This window comes from Nymphaea colorata, chromosome 10 (assembly GCF_008831285.2).
Source record: "Nymphaea colorata isolate Beijing-Zhang1983 chromosome 10, ASM883128v2, whole genome shotgun sequence".
Taxonomy (NCBI): Eukaryota; Viridiplantae; Streptophyta; class Magnoliopsida; order Nymphaeales; family Nymphaeaceae; genus Nymphaea; species Nymphaea colorata.
The window spans coordinates 18,369,789-18,394,580 of record NC_045147.1 but is presented as its reverse complement, the minus strand read 5'-3'; the positions used below and the strand labels follow the sequence as shown (position 1 = coordinate 18,394,580).

Genomic DNA, 24,792 nt, shown 5'->3' with positions numbered 1-24,792 from the left:
GGTGAAGAAAAGCATTTATTAAGCGACTTACATTTGAACGGATCTCGAAAGAGAGATTCTACTTAGCGGAGCTTCCGCGTATCCTGAAAATCGAATTAAAATTAGAGATCTAGATGTCAAGTGAAACTTTTTCAAGAGATCGAGTGGAAATCTTTCTCTTCTTGAAAAGAAGGAATTCATAAAGAGTTGCATCCTTTTCCTATGCTTGCCTGCACTCCTAAGCATTTAACCGCATCCTTGCTTATTCAAGTTCTTTCAAATTGTAAACCAGGCAAATAATTCAGACCCCTACCAAATGCATTTTGTTTCTCAACTTTCTTCAAGTCAAATTGTCTAGGGAGTGAGTTAGTTTGGTGCAGCTGGTCAAACCGGCCATTCAAATAAATGTCAACTCCCTGCTAAAGCCAAACACGACCGTAGACTATGGAGTCAATTGGGAGAGGAGGAGCTTGGGGACTCCTTTTCTTTAATATCAGCCATGCATTCTTCTTCAACTCCATGATCTTATTTTGGAGAACCACTTTTGAACCACAAGTTCAATGCTACTAACATGGGTCAACCTTATTATTTTTGCGATTGAATCCCCGATCGATCTCTTGATGAAAAAAAACAAAAATGGTTCTTCCTCAAATTTTCTTTTAAATATGACAAAGGGATGATGATCAAGGACAAACATCATGGTGGTGAATCATGTATGACATCAGCAATTTCATGGGCAGCCTATGGTTCTATATTAGGAGCCTAGATAGGAGGACCATTTTCATTCCCACCAAAATATGTGGGGAACAACTTTATATGCCATTCCCACTGTAGGGTTATGGTGGATCTCGGCATCGATCGAGATGAGTGGGGGGGTCCAATCTGGAAGTTTGCTTCAATCCATCCGATTTTAGTATTCGAAAGAAAAAGGTTCCACCATTTCCGGCTTTGATGAGTGGAAATGCAAAGCTTTGAAACATGAAAAATGAAGAATGAAAACGACACATGTGCGGTCAAAAGGGAAGGCTGCTTGAGAGCGTCTTTGGTTTGATTCAAAAAGCATTCTTATATGCAATCAGGCCACCAGACAAAGTTAAATTTTTTAGGGATATATATAACTTAATGGGGTAATTTGTTTGTTTTTTGTTAATGAAATCCGGAACCAACCTTCGAACCGGTTTGCGAAGGAATTTATTCGAATGAGTGTTTTCCACTGAAAAGTAAAGGGAAAAAAGTGGGTCCTTGAGTGTGCTGTGCAATGAATAGTGTGAAGGTTGGTAAACATGAGGACCATTGACGACCATTGACATGTAAGTTGAAGCACAATAAAAATGGTACCCAAATGCACTAAAAGCAGTTTTTGTACGCTATGATGATAATGGGTTGAATGGAGGCTTTACTCTTTAGCCGGGCAGTGGGGCTCCCTCCTCACCTGAAAAAGAGAAGAATTATAAGGAGGGATTATATTGAAGACATCATAAATAACTTCTCAACCTCTTTAGCTTGTCAGAAGGTGTGGAAGCTCATCGACTTGGACCAGTGGCTGATAGGTTATTGGTCCCTAGTTCAAGTGACATGGATACTCATATCCTTGTTTCAGTTGAGAGGAAGTGATGCTCTAGTATTCGAGGAGTGGAGGCCATCCAATCTTACATGAACGGTGGTATTTCCTCGCACTCACCAACTAATGATCTCCTTTTGGGCATCAGTCATGCTCCCAATCCAATCTAATAATTTTTGAATTTAAAACCTGGAAATCTAATTAGGAGGCAAAATAAGTAAGGCGGCTTAATAAAAAAAAGGGGGGGAAACCTGGGAAATAAAAGCCTTACCACTTTTCGCTTCTTCCGGCTTGTCAATAAGCCAAACCCGAAATCGACTCTGGCGCAGTTAAGGGCGGCGGCCGGCGGCCTAACTGGGGATGTCAGCGACCGGACGTGAAATGGATATTAATGTTCGTAATGTTCGGTCTAGATATAGGTCCTGACAGAGACCCACTACACCAAATCAGACTTCTATAATCCCATTTAATGCATGGCCATACCCTGTCCATACCTAAGCATTTAAACATGTAAATATAATTAAGAATGGTTTCTAAAGCCATAATTAATTATTGCCACAGTGTACTACTCTTTTTATAATTTCAGGTCGGTCGACTCCTTGGAAAGATTGCTGCTCCATTGACACTCCTCTCAATGATGCCCGTTTGTGTGTGTGGTCTCTCTCTCTCTCTTCCTCTCCATATATATATATATATATATATATATATATATATATATATATATAAAATGTGTTTGAGTGCTGAGTAAAATATTGCATTGACCAGAGAGAGCTTTAGAAGCAGAATCCTTTATTTTATTGGCAGAGACTGTATAATAAGATTTTGTGAGATAATGACCTCTCCATGTGAACATGCCACATGAGATACTGATTCTAATTCATTTCAGTCTCACTGACCACTTCACATGGATCTTGCCCTGGCTTTGAGGGACACACCTCCTTCTTCTTTGCCTATTTAACCCAGGGGAAGCTGCTTTACCATAGGAGTTCAATGGCGACTTGGGTGTACACGATCACATATCCCTTGAGGAAGGCCCGCAGCTTTTTTGCTTCTGCTAGGAACAGGAAGACCCATTCAGGTGCGTACATCGCTCGTTTTCATCTTCATCTGTTTATCATTTTTAATCTTTAGAAGATCAAAATTCTAGCAAGGGAACTGTTTTATTTATTTTGTGAGCCGATACTTTTCAGGTTCTTCAGTGACAGTAGAGATGGATCTCCATGGTGAAGTGATGGCATGCGCTTATGAGGATGTCCATGTGATGTGGTCTATGCTCAAAGATCCCAGAGCGGAGTCATGCATCGCTTAGCTTTGAGATCATGAACTGGATCCATGTGGAAACCTGCATTGTGCTTCCGGTTCTGCTCAGTTCTGATATGCACAAACCAATGTGTAAATATACGATAGTTGAACTGCCCATGTCCTAAACAAGTTAGGAATGGCATCTTGTATCCACATGATGTAGGACTATCATGGTGAGATTATAGTCTAGAAGTACGTGAGCACTAGAAGTTTTTGCTGTGTTTTGAAATGATATGTACTTTGGCTTGAACTTCTCTCCTCCAAAATTAAAGACACTCTAACCCTAATGCAGATTCTGATGCCCATGTCCCCACCACCGCCATGGCCGCTAGCTAGCTGCCTGTGTCTGATGGGTTTTGGTTGTCATAATCTGTTGCAGTTATGTCGATCCCAGCTTGTGTATTATAAAACAAACTGGAAGATCTACTGCGCATTGTAAAATTTCTCATTAGTTGGTTGATCCGAGACATGTATGTCGCAAATTAAACAGAACCGAGATCATCGGATGAATGACTCGCAGTTTTACATTTGCGTTCATAAGCGGAAGGCCGCTTTTAAGACATATCCGATGGTATGCCCGAAGAGATGGATTTGAAACGGAGATTAAATGACTCCAGTTTTACAAGATATGCAGGAATCCAAACCTCCCAAATTGCACATGTATGTTGTCCTTGCGAAAGGACTCCCCATTTAATAATGCAGCTCATGATCTGACTAAATTGCAACTCATTGACTTTTCCATTGATATTTTATATGGATTCACGGTGCTTTTATTCGTTTGACATGGGGAGAAGTGGGAAGTTTGCGTATACTTGACACTCTTTCTCATTTTCTAAGTAAATCTTGGAATTTTCTAACTATGATTTAAAATACTTCAAAAATTACTCCAGGACAAGAAAAGTTGTTGCCAGTACTGGAGATGATATATATCATTTGGTGCTTACTACCGTGCAAGGCTGGATGTAAAACTGCTATAGTATAAACGAAGATAGTGCATCTGCAATAGTCTAAAGTTGAAAGCATATCAATTGATGATCGAGTAACCCATGGATTTTGGTCTAGTGTTGATGCATACCATGAAAATTTCATGGGCCAATGGCCATCGATAGGGAGAGTCGTTACATTGAATTTTGGTTTAGTATTGATGCATACCATGAAAATTAAGGAACTGGGGTTAGCTCCACCATGTTAACTTTTTCTAAAATTCATAGGCCAGATATTATATCTGTATGCTCTTTTTCTTTCATATATCAGGCATATACAAAAATGAAACCTGTTCCAAAACCTGGGCATGTATCCTCGAATCGTTTTATTTGAACATGTAAATAAGACTCCATAGTAAAAAAAAAAAAAATCCAAAGTTTAGACGATAGGTTTTACATAGATTAAGCATTAATTTCCGTAGATATATATGATTTTTTAGGTATTGCGAAGCTTATGGTCAAACTTAGATGAGTGTTTTAGGTGAGAAACTTTCGATTTTAGCTTTTTCTCTATAAATCGATTGAAAAATCTACAAAGGTGGATTTGGCGAAAACATATGGAAATTAAACTAACATAAGATACATAGGTGTTTGTTTAAACTTCTCTAGAGCACAATATACTGCTCCCTATACATCAGATTGTCCAATCTTGTAAGCAACAAATGACCTGTATTTGACATATTTAGCACAAGAACACCTGTTTTTTATTTTTTTTTTCCTTTTTTCTTCCCCAAACTGCCATGTTTCGTCATTAATACTCTCCATGAAAGCACCATTAAAGTAGCTTTTCCAATTTCTCACACCATTGCATCCATTGTAATCTAATGCCAGACCTGGTAACAATGGTGCATTATTAACTCAAGTTAAAAATGAAACAAGCCTAGCAAGAACGAAAAGTCGATGCATTATTGACGCAGAGTGGGTCTAGACAGGTTACCTACCTGGTTTGAGCCAAAATGGTCAAGTTCTGGATCAAAACCCAAATGCAGGTGATTTAGTTCGAGGAGGAAGTCCAACTGCATATCAGCACCCTGGCCAGACTCAAGTTCCTCAATGTAGGTCCTCTCTAGCAACTAGGGATACAGGCATGCGTATACCAATCACAAATGGGTTCTTGAGATTCATCTAGATCATAATGATATTTTAGATCCATAAGCACAACAGCCTTTTATTCATTAACTATTTGAACCTTTTATTTACTTCAGGTATGGATAGTCGAGGTATGCCTGATAACTAAGTGGGCCTGGCTGGAGCTGCAAGCAAGAGCTTCAAATCCCGGCTTTGTTGAGCTTTGGGCCGGCCCGATGGCCAAAACCATTAATGATTAATTGAATCGCTTCTCTTCTTTCCCTCTTCGAGAGATTATCCTTTCCTTTTTTCGCACCATCTCTTTGTCAATTTATCGTCCGTTAATTTGATAGATAGCCTCTCAATCATCTCATGAGATAGAAACTATTGACATGTCATTGAAGGTATATGAGAAATTAAAAAAGTAAAATGCCAATGGTTTTGAATAAGGGTATACATAACCGCAGGGGCGGAGGGAGGGGGGGGGGGGCACAACCTTTTACATTGAAAAAAATATTATTTTTTAATCAATCTATGTATTTTTTAGATTTAAATTCAGTTTGGCCCTACCCGGATTCAGAGGTTTGACTGTCCTGGCTCCGCCACTGCATAACCGGGTTATCCGACGGGTATGAAGTTGATGGCCAAAGTAGGCCCGATCTCAGCTTTGTTGAGCCATGTACCGACCGGATGACCAAACTCATTAATGACTAATTGAATTGCTTTTCTTCTTTCCCTCTTGGGGAGATTACATTTTCCTTTTTTCATACCATTTCTTTGTTAATTTATCGTCCGTTAATTTCGGGGCGAGGTTTACGATAAGTCTGTATGCCTCTGCATCAAGTATTTAAGGAGACAAGCACAAGTACTCATCATCATCAACTGCAGAACCACAAGCATGAAAAGAAAGAAGGAAACCTTGGCCTACATTGCCAAGGACTCAGTGAGGAAGGCAACCTTCAAGAAAAGGAAGCAGGGGCTGCTAAAGAAGTTGTCTGAGCTAAGCATCCTTTGCGGAGTCATTGCCTGTGCCATCATCTTCGGCCGGAATGATATGCTGCCGGAGATCTGGCCAAACATTGAAAAAGCTCAGCAAGGCATTCGCAAATTCAAAGAATTGATAGAAGTAGATCAGATAAAATTGTTGATGAATGCTGAAGGTTTTCTCCAGGAAAGGATAGAAAAGTTGAAGAAGCAGCACGCTAAGATGTCAAAAAAGAACCTAGATCTTGAATTGACCCTGAGGTTGGTTGAAAGCATGTACAACAAGGAACTTCTGCTTGAAGCAAGCATTGAAGATGTTCGCGCATTATCACGCGTGGTGGCGACCAAGCATGCCATGGTTCAGGCTAGGTTGGAGTTACAGTGGCCTTCATCTGCACAGACATTGTCACCACAGCCATTAGTACAGGCGCCACCATTGATGCAACAAATAAATGAGCATAGAAGTGCTGCCACCAATGAAAGAGAAAAAGAGCAATTCAGACTACTGGAAAGTTTCCTGAATTCTTCGGAAAACGACTTGCCGGATTGGCCTTTATATTCATCAATCCATGTGAGGGGTCGTGCTAATGCTATTCATGAGCAATCTCATTTATAGTAGCAATATGTGAGAGTGTGTAGTATTTCATGTTCATGTTTATTCAAGAACTGGGTTAGAAATGGTTATATCTAGTGAATTTCCTTGGTGTCCTTCATTGTTGCAAGCGCTTAGTCTTTGTTGTTCATATTTCAATTATCTTCCATGAAATTGTCATAGACTTTGTTGTTCAAATATTTAATTGCCTTACAATGTAAACAAGTATTAATCTTAAATACAATCTTCGCCATGGAAGGATGAAGCTCCTTCTTCAGCAAAGGTGTTGACAAGGGGGTGCCAGTAGGGGCCATGGACCCTCGAGATTTTGAACAATCAAATTTTACATTTAAATTTTGTTCCCAAGTTTTGAATACTATAATAAAACACTAGGAAAAAACCGCAATCGGAAGATATGGGCTCTACCATATGCTTCATTAAGATGTACCCAACAAAACTTATTATATTGTTCAGAATCCAATTTTATTTCTTCATGTCGCGGTAATGGAAACTACAACACCATTTTTCACTTTCAAGAACGCACAAACCATTGAACAGGCCTTCAAAACACAAGGCAATATTGTCATTTTTTTGTAATAAATCAGAAATTATTAAGGTAATCGACGTGATACCTTGATCGGACTCTAACTAAAAATGTTCAAATCATTCAATACATATAAGGGGAAATATGTAGAAATAGGAATGACAAATGAAGAAACATGAGATACTGTGGGATATATATGTATATACGGTATGATGTCTTCTCTGCGAAGTTGATAAGGGTACTGGCAATTGCTAATTACAATTATCAATGCCTATTGGAGGCGGTGGTTTGCAAATGAATCCTTCCCAAAAGGGGCAACAAGAGATGCAAAACTATACCCATCAAGGAGTTATTTGGGTAGAAGCCTCTGAATGGGTTAACACCAAAGAGAGAGAGAGAGAGAGAGAGAGAACCATTTCCTCCCATGTAGCACTCCTTCAAAAAGTGGAAGTGCACAAAATTAGGAGGAGCAATGAACAATTGAAGCAAAAGAAAAATTTAGGTAGGATTCAATGGATATCTCAAGTTTAACTCGACCTATTCTTAGATGATATCCTGTCTACTTAAGAGGGATGTCAATGGATGGGATTGAAATCAGATATACCCTACGACAACCGCTCTTTTGTATATTCACATATTCAGTTGAAATTCATGCATACGCAAACCCAAAATCCAATTTCACAACTTGAATCCAATTTTTACATTCATATCTGCTGAATTTGGCTGTTCAAAATGTAAGAGCATTAGCAATATGATATTTGTTTAAGAATAAATCCTGAATTGAATCTATGTCTGAATTCGATCAGATATTCATATATATCCAAATCCAAATTTGATCAAATGTCATTTCTTAAATCCAAACCTGATCAAATTTCTTAGTCGAATATTAATTTTTTTTTACATATTCAATTTTTTTAGAGTGGTTTGACTGGATATCTAATCTAAATTGAATATATTATCATCCCCACTGCTTAGACACCAAAATATATGTACATGTACTATAAAGAATTATGTACAAGCAAACTAAAAAATACATGGATTTTTTCCCTGGCATCAAATGCTCCTTAAGAATTATTTACAGAAAACTAATCAAGTGAGGTAAAATTTGAATGGCATAATATTTTTGAATTAATTAGCTGATTTTTTTCTCTCAATTAGTGAGTATTTATGACCCTTGACAATATATATATATATATATATATATATAGCAATGTGAGAAAGTGGAAGGGACGACTTGTCAGGGACCATTGGTCAGCATTAGCCACCGACTTGATGCCGCCATCAGACAGTAGGGGGACTAATTGTCCCCTCTTCTTTCCTCTTGCACGATAGTGGAAGAGAGATGGCCACCCTACCTTCGCCGGCACCACCCAGTTGATTGTTGGGTTGTGTCACCATCCAACGGTGGGGATCAGGAGTCTCCCCACCCCCTTCTACCACCATCGCCCAAATTGCTTCAATGAAGAGAGAAAAAAAAAAACATGGGCATGTGGGCCGTCCAATAAAAAAGATCGGACGGCCTAGACATGGTGTTGGTGTCGCTAGATGTGCATTTTTTGAAGTCATTATATATATATATATATATATATATATAAATTGAATCGTGACTATTTTTTTAAGGTCACCCAACCATTTAACCAGCACTGTTCATCTAACATAATAGATGGTTAAAGAAAAAAACAAAAGAAAAAGGTAATTGACATTTTTGTTATTTAGTATTAATTCATATTTTTTTTTATGTTTTTTTCCCAACCATTTATATGTTTTAGATGAATGTTGATAGTGAGATGGGTGACTTTGGTTAATTAGAGTCATTTTATATAGAGAGAGATGTATATATATATATATATATATATATATATATATATATATATAAATAAAAAGAGAGACATGCCTCTAGGCATTAGCGATCCCCTTAGGTGGAAATTCGGGAAGGCTATCTCGAGAAAAGGAAATGATTGGAGGATCCCTGAAATCAGGAAATGTCTCGACGGGAATATGGCAACATTAGAAAGCATTTTCAGAAAGAAGAGGAGTAAATGCATTCTAGTTTGGATGATTTTCCATGTCCGTAGGTTGCACCTTCCCTCCTAAGTCACCAGAGTTCCACGTGGTGTGGGTGCACCTCCGGTGTGTAACGGCGCCTCTTGTGCGCAACCAAAGCGGTCAATCAAGAGTCAGGTGCATCTGACCGCACCGGACTAAAATTATCCTCTTTCGACTCGTGTTTTACCCGAGTTAGGTGCGGTCAAATGCGAGTCGATTTATTTTTGTCCAATTTTTAGGGTTAAAGTCAACCACGTACATAGACCTCTTCCCTTGTCTCTCACCCACCTTGCCTCTCCTCACCCACCTTGCCTCTCCTAAATATGCTTTGCAATATATGCTAAAAAATTTTGTGGATGTAATTTTAAACTGCTTTTAGTTGTCATTTGCAATCTAAAATAAATGGCGATTGATTTTATTGAAAAGTTTATTTTCTTGGTCTTCAAATTTTCAAAACTATTGAGGTGAAAAGTAACTGAATTAATTCTGATTTTCGTATATGAATCATGTTGCATACATTAATGTGTACTTGTGTTATTCAAATGAACGTGCATTTGTGTTATTAAAATTTTTATGTTAAGCTTTTAAAATGAAATTATAAAATAATAATAATAATAATAATAATAATAATAATAAAATACTTTGAACGCACCATCGTTACCAGCACCCCGCACTAACTCTTTAAATTACGACTTTAATAATTAGTCTTCGATTTTGCGTCAGCTTGATGGGACGACTCACGAGAGTGCCGTGGCGATCAGGCAAGTCGTCTCACTGTTTCCAACTGGCAAGTCATACAACAAAGTCTTTCTTTTCATCAAACACAACCCTTACCATATGAAAAAGGCAATTGAATCGCTCATTTGGTGGACTTTCGTCGACATTGTTCACTGGGCCCTAGGTCGGTGAGTAAGCCCCTTTGGCCAAAGCCGCAATATTTATGAGTTTATTAACTTGGCAACAAATCTCCATGTTTTTCGCGTCTTTGTTTGACATGCGACCAATGTTGTGAATCTTTGCTTTCTTTTCATATTAAAAACGGAGAAAATTGTTGTGTATTGTCGGCCTTTTTAACGTTAATATTTAAATTACTCTTTATTATCATTATTATTATTATTATTATTATATTACGGCCAGTCAATGTATTGCATTAATGAAGCATGATTAAACACCCAGTCCGATGACCATCAAAGATGAGTGCGTCAGTTTAAGCCGAAAATATATAAAGGGCATTCGAACGCGATCTCAAAGTTTTTTTTCTTGAGGAAAAACAATCACCAGTTTTTTCCAAAACAAGGGACTAGCTAGAGTCATGTATTTCTCGAAAGAGAGGAAGTTGATCTAAAGAGACATAATTCCTCGCCAGTAGTTTGAATCACTATAATGTTTGCGTATCCTTTGTGGGCGTTCTTCTTTCACCGCTTTCCGGTGGGAAAAACAAAAAGTTCAAATGTCATAAGATTAATCTTGCGAGATTCTAACTTTTAGAACAAAACGTCATAAGATTAATCTTTCGAGATTCTAACTTTCAGAACAAAACGTCGTAAGACTAATCTTGCGAAATATTTTCTATTTAATTATATACGACTAGTATTTTAGAACAGTAGTTTTATGCTTCTGTGGTATTCAGGCGTCATGTAATTGCAGACTTTTTCCACAATTCTACGTTTCAGAGCTCAATTTTTTTAAATTTTGTCAACTTTCTGCCTTTGTGGGGGAGCTTTATGAAATTCAGTACCAGTATACAGATGAGACCAATTTGATAAATTCTCTAGTTCCTGGTTCATGTTGAGTTTATCTCTCCCTGCATTTAACTGCTCCCGAATCCAAACTGCACAGTTCATTCCTAAATCCTCCGGCGGTCGTTAAAATTGTTTACAAATTGTTTTATCTTATGTGTGGTCCTTCTGCCACCCACATGAGGGAGCTTGCCGATTTTGATTTCTATCAACTTCAACTTGATCAAATCCCGTGCAACCGGAGTCGGATTCAAACCTTGGTTTTTAGATCTGATGTACATCTAATCAGATTGAGTTTTTATTCCGAACCCAGTCCGATATCGAATTTTGTTTAGCCATGAAGCTGCCGACTGAATTGGAATCTTATAACCAATCGGATTTTAATTTCTTTACTAAATCTAACTAAAGCAGATTAAAGACAAGATCTGTAATTTAACGTATGGGGATCCATCTACACCCCTAGTTACACCGAGAGAAAGCTTGCCTTCCCAGTATTAATCCGTGTGGTGAAGAGAAAATTTTGAGATTGCTGACAGCTGCAGTAGAATCCTACGGGCCATCCTCTCTTACCTGGAGTGATGCAGCTCGTCTTTGACAGCAATATTGTCACAGGTCAAACTGGGCAATTTATTACTACTGCTTTGAATGTTCAATGTTGCACAATTTTGGTAGCTTTAGATGCCCAGTTTTTGTGTTGTGGGTGCTCTATGCATTGCTTTGGTATGTTTAGATGCCCTGTTTTTGGTGTTGTGGGTGCTCTACGCATTATCTTGGTATCTATAGATTCCCTCTTTTTGGTGTTGTAAGGGCTCTATACATTATTTTGGTACGTATAGATTCCTATGCTTGTTGTTCTGGGTGTTCTGTGCCTTTCCGGGATGGGAGGACACTGACATGTCCACTTATTATATGTTTTCACATTGTATTGGTTATAATTTAACATATCAAAAAGATGTTAATGAATGGATGGGGTTCTCCTCCTGCCCACCCGCTTGCAGCGAATAAACATATCAAAAGATGAGCCTAACAAACTTAGAATTTGCGAGGAAAAAATGGCATTTTTGAATCTTTTTTTTAATTTCTAATTGAAACAAACGGCACTCAAGTCGAGAGACTTAGTAGCTCTCTAAAATGCATAAAACCCTGAATCTAGTATCTACACCGCCTTGTCACGAGTGAAATACTGAGCTGAATTTCGCATTTGCTTTGTTGAGGTATTACTAGAAAGGCAAGCGCACGTAGACTGTGATATTCCAATTGACCGATTTAGTTTAACATCAATGTGTGCAGTGAAATCGATTAATAGCACGAGTAGATATGATTGAATTTAACTTGACCGAATTTTTCATGCTACTTTCCTACCCTTGTCTATTTTAGGTCGTCGCATTTTGATTGTCTAGCTAGCTCACTTTACTCAACTAAGCTCCTGAACTTACCAAGAACACTGTTGAATGTTGGCCCACGACGAATTGACTATAGTTTCATAGCATCAATATTGAGAGTTGATGGATGTTCACTTAAACAAAATCGCAGTTTGTTGCTATCTTCGGTACTTTCAGCCTTACGAAATTGCAAGTTATTTAAGAAACTAATTGAGAGATATCCCGTGTACATGACCCATCCATATGGTAATTACACATATTCAAGGTCGTACTTGGGGTTGACATGATGTTTTGAGGGTGGCGGCTGGTAGACGGCCAATCTCAATTTTGAGTGTCAAGAGTTGTCAACCTCCTATACTACAAAAAAGTGGTTCAATACACAAGTTTAAGTGTAGCGGATGCATTATCTCCAGAAACCAAAAGTCATCCCTATACCCTACCAGGACAAGGAATTGGGTGTTAGCGTCGGCTCTTTGCCAGGCTGTAGGTCTCCTCCACCCACTCAAAAACCTAAGCCTAAGTGCAGAAGTGTTCACTCTTAAGCCATCATATTGCCATATCAAAAGTGAACCATGGTTGCCACATAGGTCTCATAATTCAATTCCTGCTGGCATCACTTTCTTAGCTAACTCAGCCACATCTGATTGTGCGGTCCTTGAGGAGCAAAACCGTGATCTCAAACTGTTACCAAGCACATGTTCAATCTGTCGTCTATGTCACTTTATACATATGGTACAAGTTTACATGTCAACAGCCTAAAAAGTTTAGTCATGTATGTAAAATTGTGAAGAACCTTGGGAAAGTTATAAAAAAGGTTATTAAAGTGATCAAGTATCCTAGTTACTAGCCTTTTTTCGTAAGAACTGAAACTAAAAAGCGGGTTGAGTTTTGTCTGACGTGGAGTTTGAGTCATATATAGGAGTGGGCCAGGTTGTTACAATCTATATTTATGAAACAAAAATATGTAGGTTGTCAAGATAGTATAGTACATTCAAAGCCGAAAAACACGCCGGTTGTGTTAATTTCTAATTATGTAAGTTGCAGATGCACTAATACATAGCTTAATGAATCCCACCAACATTATGTACAAATCCATATATTAGTGCATGCCTTTTCCATAATTAGCCTTGGACTCAAGCTAATATATCAACATGCAAATTATCGAAATTGGGGGCATTTTTGTTTTCATCTCACTCTATTTTTTCTTTTTTCCAAGGGCAATTCTATCCTTTTCAGAGCAAAATCCCATTTCCTACTCATGGGGGATCTTTTTTTATCCGATGCTGACCAAGTTAAATCCGACTCCATCGAATTCAATCTTCATTGGGGGAAAGAAGGCATCGGATGCCACCTGAATTACCAACCTCTAAAACTGGACATATGCGTTTCAAATTTAGTTCATTAAGGTTCCCCATAAAGCGTAGCTAAGGAATCTTCCAATTTTACTCACTTCGCACCCCAATCGTAACCTGGCAAGGAGCCTTTTGCAACAGATGCGTTTCCTATTTCCATTAAAACATGGAGCACCTTTAGTGACAACCCATGTGTCCTTATAGCACTATATAACAACCCTAGCAGCCTCCACCTTGGTACGCTCACTCGAGTCCTCGACAAGAGCCTAGAACAGTCACTCAATTGGTCACGCGATCCCGTGCAAGTCCGGGAAATCCTTGACCAGTTCCGTCAACTGCTGGAAGAGGAACGCGAAAGTAGAACGATCATGAATCTAGAAGGTTTTCTCCGGTCGACGATAGCCAAGCTGAGGGAGGCGGTGAGCACGTTGGCCAGGACGAACGCGGACGCTGGGAAGACGCAGAAGCTGATGGAAGCGGTGGTCGATGTGGAGAACATACAAAAGCTCGACATCGATGAGACGCGAACTTTGAAGTCCATGGTGAACGACAAGCTTGACTTGGCCATGGCCAGGTACAAGCAGCTTCAGCTTGAGCTAGTACTGATACATTTCGATGCCAGGAAAGTTAAGGAACAGCGGATCTTCTTCCAAAACCTTGACATGTATCCTCACATCATGTTATTTGAACATGTAAATAAGAACTCACAGCATAAAACTTTCAAAATTCTTGACCGTAGATTTTTTATATAGGTTAAAAATTTACCTAGATATTATATTATTTTATACCATAGATTTTACATAGGTTAAAAATTAATTTACATAGGTATACATGATTTTAATATTATGTATTGCCAAAAACACATGCCCATTGAACATGGCTTCAAGACACTGGGCAATATTGTCATTTTCTTTTCCAAAAAATTACAAATTGTTAAGTTAGTTGATGTGTTACCCTGGTCGGACATAACTAAAAGTGTGCGAATCAATCGTCACATATAAAAGAAAATGTGTAATATATATATATATATATATATATATATATATATATATATATATATGTAATGACGACCAATGATCCTAATTTGTTTCTGCAAATGGCCACGGAAAATTGCTGAAGGTAACGGCAGTTTCAAATGTTTGCCAGTAAACAGTAGTAATTCCTCACAAATTTTGCCAAGTTATCTTCCTATTTGAGATACCGATTGCATCCAATTACAATCACTCACGCCAACAAAGTGGCTGTGGTGCATTTAGTAGATTAAATGAAATTAAAAGGTCTGCGGTATCACCTTCACACTCTCTGAGGATAAGACCCCCGAAACCATTCCACCTCTTCGTCACCCGAGGACCAGAGACTGCCTGTCAATCATGGGAAGGAAGAAGGTGAAGTTGGCGTACATCACCAACGATTCCATAAGGAGGGCAACGTTCAGGAAAAGACAGAAGGGGCTGCTCAAGAAACTGTCTGAGCTCACCATTCTTTGTGGCGCGAGAAGTTGTGCTATTTTCTTCGGCGAAAACAAGTACCCGTCGATTTGGCCGAGTGATGCCCAGGAAGTCTGGAGAATCGTCGACGACCTCAACGGGTTGTCGGAGATTGAAAGAGCCAAAAGGACTACTGATGAGGAGGGCTTCCTCAGGCAACAAATACACAAGCTGAGGGAGCAGCTCGATAAGCTCCGGAAGGCTAATTCAGAAGAGGAACTGAAGCAGAAGCTGATTGATGCCACGACCAACAGGGAGGTTCTACGTGAAGTACGTATAGAGGAAGTGCAAGCCCTGAAATCAATGGTGGATGCCAAGTCCGCGATAGTCAGGGCATGGTGTGATTCGTCCAGGCCTGAACTAGTGCGGCCTCATTCGCCGCCGCTTCCTCCGCCACCGCCATCACCGTCCGTCGTGGATCATTTACACGGACACCAGTGGTTCAATCATTTTGTTAACTTTCCTGACTGCTTCTTTCCTGAGTGTCCAAACATCGATCGTAGCAGGAGGTGCGGCCTTGGCTATCAGGATTCATGAAGGTGCTGGACCTTCCCCCTTCTTAGTCACTAGCCTTTTTTTTTTTTTTTTCAGGTAGACATGATTGTTCAGGAATTAAAGAACCTATTAGAACTTCTAGGGGAGATTGTTTAATCAAATCGTATGCTTTTTGCTTGGTAATTATGCTTAACGGGGACATCATGATTTAGCTATTGATTAAATACATGTTGTGCTTGGCTTACCCATTGCCTTGGTCTCGTTTATGAACATGGATTTCCAAGTAAAAGTATTTTCTATCGTTGGTTCAACTTTTGCCCCTGATTAATCTTATGTTATTAAATGAAATCCGTGCTTCTACAAGTAGAAATAGTTATTAATTATGTAGTGATATAGAGAACCATATTTACTTGTTTTCTAGCAAATTTACCGTGCTGTTGAGCACTTGGGTGGTTTTATGCTTAAGTGTCCTGAACGGGTCATGTTTGCTTAACTGTGACGTGAGGAACTGGAACCGGGCAGAAAAATGTAGGATTTTAGCCATTTTCCAATCGCTCCTGGCGTGGTGCGCCTCTGCCACCTTGTGATGAGCATCAGGGGCGGAGCCAAAAAATTTTCATGAAAGAGGTTAATTAAAGTTTTTAAATTTTGACATGAGTTGAAATATCATTTTTTAGAATTTTTATGTTGGAAGTAAAATTTTTTTTAAGTACACCCCTATCCCTCTTCAAATGTAGTACTTTTGATAAGGAAATGCAGACGTGCGATAACTTATCCAGGACACGGATATATGTTGCGTGTTAGGGGTCGAGCAAACGTGGTGTGTTCGTCCCCGTGGCAAGGCGGCACGTCGTCCCCCGACCGGATAAGTGATAGACCAAGTTCACCACATAAGACGTTGTGTCTCGGACACCCGATCTCCTGACCACACATTTTAATTGAGAGAAGGTTTCTCCGTCAACTCACGGTTATTTTTTACTGAGAAAGCAATAAAGAGTAATCTATCTCCCAAACATGGAACCCTAATCCTGGATTTTTGTTGCTCGTAAGAACTTCTTGGTCTGGAGGGAGGAAGCAGACAGCCATACAATAACAAAGCTTTTCGAGTATGGAAAATCCTGATATCGTCTTCCTCTGTTTCTGTTGGAGTTCCTTTGCCAGACTGAGAGTTTCAGATTTGCCTTGAAACAGATCGCTTATCGCTTCCTCTTTCGAAGATGCAGCAAAACCCAATCTCTCCTTCTGGACAGGAGAGTCCATCGTCACTTGATCGAGACAGGGCCGCCTCCGGATTTGTACACGAGCAATACCCTGTTGAACATGAGTGTAAGAAATGGAGATCTGGGCGACGCACACCAGGTGTTCGAAAGAATGCCTCAAAGAGATATCATCTCTTCGAAGACCAACATTCGAAATTCTTTTGCATGCTGCAGACAGACACATAGTCTAAGTTCAACAAACACGCCCACATTTTAGAATGGGAATGCAAATTCCCATTCTACTGATGGCAGGCTGGTGCTGCCAAACACTCCGACCGTATTAGATTTTTCCAACAACGCGACTAGAGCTATATTTTTTTCGAAGGAGAGGAAATTTAGGTTTGTGGGCTTCAGATACATAATTCCTCGCCGGTAATTGAATTTGGAAATTCCTTCACCAAGTACTGAATCAGCATAATGTTTTGTGTATTTTTTCGGGCGATCTTCTATCACCGTTTCCGGTGTTTAAAAAATGTTTTCGATTTACGTATCTTAAGAACAGTGGCTTTTTATGCTCCTGTGCGTGTGTTCTCTTTTAACATTCAAGTGCGATGTGATCGCAGAACCTTTCCACGATTCCATGTTTCTGAAACCATCTACTGTTAAGTTTTTTTCTTCAAAATCTTAACTAGCATGATGTAGTCTATAAACTTAAATGACCATAGTTTAAGTAAGGATCAGCTTGCTTTGATGTTACTGCTTAACGAATTTCAGTACTTTTAGATTTTGAATAATGTAGATCGCATCCACATATACGCGGCCAGCATTTTGAAAAGGCCTCGCAGGTTCATTCTCGCCTAAGGTGGCTGATTTACTTTCGGCACACCAGGGGCATCCTAGTAATTTTTTACTCCCACGCACCCAATGAAAAAAAAAACGTTCAAAGAGGTGGTGCTTGTACCCACTTGTCGACATTGTGTTGTTTTATTGCCGATATGATACAAGGTAAATATTTATATTATTTCACTTTAAATTCAATTTATATGCTTTAAATTGTTTCTGAAATTTTACAATAAAAAACACACTGATCTAGACTGATAAGTAACGGTGTGTAATCGGCTACTAAATCATGAGCAAACCAATTAATTTACCTCAAAAATTAATATAGATTCATAAAATACTATTTATTATAACAAATTATTACTTTTACCAAACGGTCCTTAGGTCCCAAAAATAATGTTTCTATTGCCAAATGATCCTTAGGTCCCAAAAATAATGTTTCTATTGCCAAATGATCCTTAGGTTCCAAAAATAATTCTGATCAATTTTGTAAGTTATCTAGTTACCGGCTCATGTTGAGTTTGTTTCTCCATGGATTTAACTGCTCCCAAGAGGCTGCAGGTGCCCTTCATTCCTAAGCCAGAAAACTTCAACAAAGGGGCACTAGTTATATAATTTTTTATTTGTAAGTACGTAAATTTAAAAACAACTATGAAATTTCAATATAAAAATAACCATTTTTTTGTGTTCCTGTGTGGGCAATTGCCCACATCTCCCTCCTCCCTTGTTCCTAAGTAGTGTCGTAACACCAAATGATGTGGGAATTGACGGTCGTAAAAATACTTCAATTTCTTCACCAAATCTCACTAAACATATTAAAAATCGGGTCTGTGGTTTAATGTATGGGATCCATCTACAGCCTAGTTGTGCAGAGAGATTGTCAATAGCTTGCTTTTCCCTCTTTATCAATACGCATGGAAGAGAAAACCATGGGATTGCTGACAGCTGCAGTAGAATCCTACAGGTCATCCTTTTAACCGAAACATATTCATTAACCTTCTCTTAGTTATAAAGTTTTACATGGATGCAACATCTCTCTCTCTCTTAGAGTGTTGCAGCTGGCCTTATATTGTCACAGGTCAAGTTGGGAAACTTACTGCTACTGCCTTGAATGTTGAATGTTGCATGATTTTGGTATGTTTAGATGCCCTGTTTTGGTGTTGTGGGAGCTCCATGTTTTGGTATGCATGGATGCTCTGCTTTATGTATTATTTTGGTATGTATAGATGTTCCTCATTTTTACTAACAGACAGAGGCCAGATGGAGCCAGAAAATTTCAGTTAAGGGACATTAATTAAATTTTTAAGGGGCATCAATTTCTAAATGAAAAAATTAACTTGAAATATTAATATGAAAATTTGTTTTTTTTTTTTTTTTAATGTCGACGTGCTTTGGTAGTCTAGCTAAGAACTGTTGAATATTGGCCCCAAAGCTCTTTAATTATAGTTTCATGCCACCAATATTGGGTCTTACTCTGCAAAACTGCAGCTTCTTGCTTTCTTAACTATTATGAGCCTTACGAAAATGTGAACTGATTAAGAAAGGTAACTCATAGGTCAATTCGTATTTGCATCGTTGATCTTTTAGCAAATTAAGCCAAAATAAGTCGTGCAAGCATTGAAGGCAAGACCTAATATCTGATTGATACCATATGCATGTTGGATCTATGGTCTTCCCTTTACATACGGGGCGAAGCGAAGGTCGAAATTTTTATTAAGAGGGCCGAACCATGGTTTCAAATTTTAACAGAAGACAAAATATAAATTTTTGAAAGTCTTTTTTGTATAGGATAAATAAAATACTTTTAGAAAGGAGCCATTGCTCCTGTCAAAATTACATTGTGGTATATGTCAAGAAAATAGGATGGAAAACATGCTACCCTTGTTAATAGCTAGGAACGGTATAAAAAAAATAAAATAAAAAAATCAGTTTTCCATTTTTTCTTTTGTCAAGTGTAATTTTGTTTTTCACAAAAACCAGCAATTTTTTTTGTTTTCCCATTTTGTCCTTATAGAGGGGTTGTTTTTAGGGATTGAATATTTATTTGGGGGAAAAGGAAGGGTACCGAGACAAGTATCGAAATCACAAGATCAATAGAAGTGAAGATGTAGGTTTTGTAAATGTTGCTGTATCTGGGTATCTATATGCTTGGGTAAGATTGTTTTTATTGTTTTCGGGAAAAAGCCAAAAGGACAACTAATGAGGAGGGTTTATTGTTAGAATGAGGCCCTCTTTCTATCTCTCGCAACACCAAAGAGAAGAAATTGAAAAAGAGGATAAACAAGAAGGACACAAAGATTCTACATGGTTTGGAGACAAAGTTCTCTTACATCCATGGTCGTCACACAAAACAGTTTTTCAATACAAGAGAAATTGCCTCCTTATAATACATGGGGATTAAGGCAAAACCTGTAAAACAAAAAATTACATAAATTCCCTTGCAAAATTATAAGCAGTTTTTCAACAATTTTCTAATTTTTTTTTTTTTTTGACAAATTCCCTCCCCAGTGCCCATACAACGATCATAACACGAGGTATGGCCCTAGCTATTGGGGTTCATGATGGTGTTGGACCTTTCTCCCTTTTAGTCACTGGTATACTGAACCCATCCCCCTTGGGATAAAAATAAAATTGGATGACTAAAAATGACAAAAAGTACAACAGTTATATGGAAGTCAAAATTAAGAAAGAAAAAATATTAACAGTCTTGAACAATGACAAAAGAGAAAAGATTACCATAAAAGCACCCTTAAATGGGATTGGAGTTCCCAGGAGTCCAAGACTGGACCAAAACGAAAAAATAACAAAAGCAACCTCATGTCTCGACACAACTGACTATCTCCATTGCCAATTCCATCAACAAAGTATCTATTTTTTAAAGACTTAAATGGAATATGGCCATGGAGAGGGAGACAAGTTAACAGCAAAGAGACTTCATCCCAGAGAGTCATGAGGGTTGTTCAATTGGTTGGGATCAGCATATAGCCACTCCATAGGATAGCAGTCGATAGAGTTTAGGAGATCTTCAACGGACTGCTCTCCTTGCATTGGAATCGTAAATGTCAGTCTCGACTGATCCCATTCTGCCATCGCATTCGTCGGCATTGACAACGGAGCCAACACTGTAGATGGTGGTGGTCTTTCCAAAGGCTGAGGCTTCAATAGCTCATACCTTGCTTTCACCATGGAGTACTTGGCCTCCACCATGCTTGCTAAGGCGCGAACCTCCTCGATGCCGGCACCAATCAGAATGCTCCTCTTGGCCATGCCATCCAATAATGTATGTCTCAAGTCCACCTCCTTGTTCTCCTTGGATAGCTCAGCGAGCTCCTTGGCGGACTTGGATACTCTTTGCCTGAGAAAGCTCTCTTGATTCAACATGTTTTTGATTTTCTCAGTCTCAGGCAACTCCTTGAACTTGTCAATGATTTGTAAGACTTGCGAGCGCTTCTGTGGCCATATCTTCGGTTTGTTCTTATTCTGTCCATAGACAATGACACACATGGTTACATCGCAGAGGGTGCTGAGCTCATAAGCATTCTTCAGCAATCCCCTCTTTCTTTTCTTGAATGTCATTCGCCTAATGGAGTCCTTGGCGATATAGTTCAAGTTCAACTTCTTCCTCGCCATTCTTGATCGACTTCAGGATGAGGCAGGTGTGACTGTGTTTATATAATGGTATGAAGAAGGTGCAAGTGGTCTCAGTGCTGATTCATTTTCACTTAAAATAGTAAATGTGCCACCGCTGCTACGCTCTGGACCAGATTGCAATAAGTCAGGAGAATCAAAAAGCAAAATTTGAGGATAAATTCAAGAAAAAAAATATATTTTTCATTGATAAAGGTTATTGCCTTGAGCAATTTTAGGTGGCGCACGATTGACAGCACTCCACCTGGCCTACTAGGATTTACTGGAAAAGATTCTCACCCCATGCTCACCTAGTACTGCAGTTTTATACATTTTTGTCTCGTACGATAAGAAAATAAATAAATTAGTATTCGTATATGTATATTTATATATATAGACACAGATATATATGGACTATATAATAGAGGATAAGAATACTTTTGCAAAGTCTTATGTGTTAATCCTCATTTTCCTTTTTGAAAATGAGCTTGTATTTACTCAACTTCCATAATTCATGAATCATTTATATATATAGAGGATTCAAATCTTCGGTCCATCTGCAATGCATCGGGTTGCGTGTGTGAGGCAGGACGCATCCATATGGTCGAAGAAATTCACATTTTGTGTGTGTTTTTATTTATTTATTTGACAAACTCCACTAACCATCCAGCCATCTGATGCCTCAAACATGCAACCCAATGCATTGTGAGAGGCTGGATGGACAATTGTAGAAGGATTCAAGAATTTTGTATATATATATATATATATATTGGGCAGATGGCTTTTTTATATTTTGTGACGCTAAAAACTATTGTAAATAATGTGCGGTTGATTGACCAAACTTTTTTACTTTGAAATGCACCATTTTGGACGGTTTTTAGTGTTACATAGTTTAAAAAAAAACATCTAGCTATGAACATTGGCTGACTGATTTCATAGATATATATATATATATATATATATATATATATATAACTTAGGTGGCACTTTGTCTAGCCGTTGTTAACTTTTCTTTTTTGGTTTAATGTCAAACTGGCAAACTACTACTAGTTTCATTGAAGGGACGTCGGTTAATGCAATGGAAAGTGGGTCCATACCGTTGGGCAGCAGAGCTCCTTTTGGCAGTCCAATAAGTATTGTGGTACATAGTTGGTAAACTCGTGACTCATATTCAGATGGGTAGATCAGGGAAATGATATATTTTTATGAATATAATATAATTTAATCATAATAAAGTATATATAATTATATATATATAAATAATAATAAATATTAAATATAAATTATCGGGCTGAGTCGATCCCACCTGTTGGGCCAGCCTAACAACTTATTAGGCCGGCCTTGCACTCAATTTCTGGTCGAGCCTGACTAGGGCTGAGTACCAAGTACAAGACGGGGTACCCGTGCCCTGGGATGGCTAGTCGAACTCCATGCATTCTCTAGCATTGATACCACCCTGACTTATGTAAAGGAAAAATATTCAAGCACTTGGTTTTGAGGTATCTTAATCACGAACATTAAACCATTTCATTTTCTCCATGACTTATCAATAGGTAACATATTTATGGACAGAAGTACTCCTCAACTACCTATATGTTTCCTTCCTTTTTTGGTCAAGATTGCACCAGTCCATACGTTGCATGACCCACTTATGTGCGTATAGCATAACACTCCTTTCTTGTAGTAACAGCTTATAATCTTTCACACATTCTCCTTCAAGCGCCTGTATTAACTCCCCACAAGTCCAAGAGAAACCTTCCCACTTATGTCACAATGAGCACACATTTAACATCATAAACAAACATCATAGACCTGTCGTTTAGGCTGCATTGCATTGGCATGCCCATGTAGCACTAGAATGTGTTGGCTTGTTTAGACATGGGCTCCCATTTCTTGGAGCTTGGATTGTGAAGAGGCAAGCAAATGGGTACGTGAATTCGTGACTTGTGCTGACGTTCTGCTAGTACAATTAAAAGGCCATTTGGTTGTTGAACCCAATGTTGTTAAGTCCCTTGAATTAAGGCGGTGCCTAGCGCTACGATGCATAATGGTGAGTAAGTGCACTTAGGACAAAAAAGAGGTCAAGTACTAAATACATAATATCCACAAAACAATGTTAAAACTGAAAAACAACAATCAAAATGATAAGTAGGCAAAAAAAGAATGTGGGGAGTTAGAGAGAGAAAGGGGGCGACTCACCGCCAGTCGCCATTGTTTCGGTACTGCGCGACCAAGTGGAAACACAAAGAGAGAGAGGCATTGTGTGCCGGAGATGAATGGCGGTAAAGAGGCTAGCGATGTGGTGGGCTTTTGGTGATGTGTGTTCGGTAGTGGTGGAGGTAGAAAAATTGACTGAATGGATACTCATTTAAAAGTATTCATATCTGCAAAGGCACCTATGTGTATATTAAAGTAAATATTTAGAGATGCCTTATAAAATCAAGAAAATTTAAGAGGTTAGTGTGAAAATTGCTCACACCAGACTACATCATGTGGCTCTCTAATGCCCCGCAATGGAGGGGAAACTAGTGGTGGCAGCGGATAATGGAGAGGGAGTCAACGGCGGAGGACAAAAAGACAAATGGTGAGTAGAGAGACAGCAAGTGAAAACTGAAAATACTGACTGTCTGATGCACACACCGCGTGCCAGCTATGCATGCATATCAGGCCATATGCCCACAAATCTTGGAAAAAAACGCACCCCCCATGAACCAGGGGCGGAGGGAAGGGGGGCCCGCCCGGGCCAACGAATTTTTTTAGTTTGGCCCGACCGATCGCTAGGGCTGCACAACAAGTCGAGCCAGCTCGGGCTCGACTCGAACTCGCCCGGTTAAACTCGGCTCGAGCTCGACTCGTTTATAAACGAGTCGAGTTCGAGCTTATAATGAAACTCGAATGAGTAAACGAGTCGAGTCGAGTTCTGAACTCGACTCGACTCGTTTATATATATTATGTCCTATTTCCATTTTGTATTTTACTAGATATTTTAAAAAGAAGGATCATATTTTATTTAGACGAGCTAATCGAGTTAATCGAGTCGAGCTCGAGCTCGACTTTATTTAATCGAGTCGAGCTCGAGCTTGTGTTAGGTAGCTCGACTCGAGTTCGAGTCGAGTTCCAGCTCGAGCTCGTTGAGTCGAGTCGAGCTCGAGCTGGGCAAGCTCGAGCTCGACTCGGCTCGTGTGCAGCCCTACCGATCGCTCCTCGTTGCTCCTCTTGGCCCAACCCTGACCTGGCCCGTGAATCATCTTGGCCTGACTATAGAAAAAATCCTGACTTCGCCCCTACCATGAACATTGGTACATTCAGCTGGTGGTGGGTCGAGTCAGCTGGTGGTGGGTCCAAGTGATGCGTGCGCATCTAGTACCACACCACTGGTTGAACCACCACTGATTGTGGTGGTTGATAGGAACAATATTTGTTAGAATACATATTCCTAAAATGCTTATTCCATTAACACGTACCATTTTATGCTTTAAGAAGGTTGATGTCAATATTATTAGACGTGCGCATCAGGAGTATCATTGCCATGAGCGGATCCGCAGTCCACCGGATGCATTGCGTGCGCATCAGCACACGTCAGGCACGGATGCTTGTTTTGTAAGTTAATGC

The 24,792-nt window shown here is 39.1% G+C and overlaps 2 protein-coding genes and 1 long non-coding RNA gene across 3 annotated transcripts; 2 read left to right on the top strand and 1 right to left on the bottom strand.

Annotated features, from left to right (window-relative positions):
• Positions 1-5,791: 5,791 nt before the first annotated feature.
• Positions 5,792-6,493, top strand: LOC116262669 (agamous-like MADS-box protein AGL80). The gene has a single exon (XM_031642150.1). It carries the CDS (start codon positions 5,792-5,794, stop codon positions 6,491-6,493), a length of 702 nt encoding a protein of 233 aa, XP_031498010.1.
• A 9,940-nt stretch (positions 6,494-16,433) lies between these two features.
• LOC126410476 (uncharacterized) lies at positions 16,434-17,291 on the top strand. The gene is made up of 2 exons (XR_007574533.1): positions 16,434-16,620; positions 16,706-17,291. It is a non-coding gene; the product is annotated as an uncharacterized LOC126410476 (long non-coding RNA).
• A 3,196-nt stretch (positions 17,292-20,487) lies between these two features.
• On the bottom strand, positions 20,488-21,183 carry LOC116262668 (agamous-like MADS-box protein AGL80). The gene has a single exon (XM_031642149.1). It carries the CDS (start codon positions 21,181-21,183, stop codon positions 20,488-20,490), a length of 696 nt encoding a protein of 231 aa, XP_031498009.1.
• Between the last annotated feature and the right edge of the window lie 3,609 nt (positions 21,184-24,792).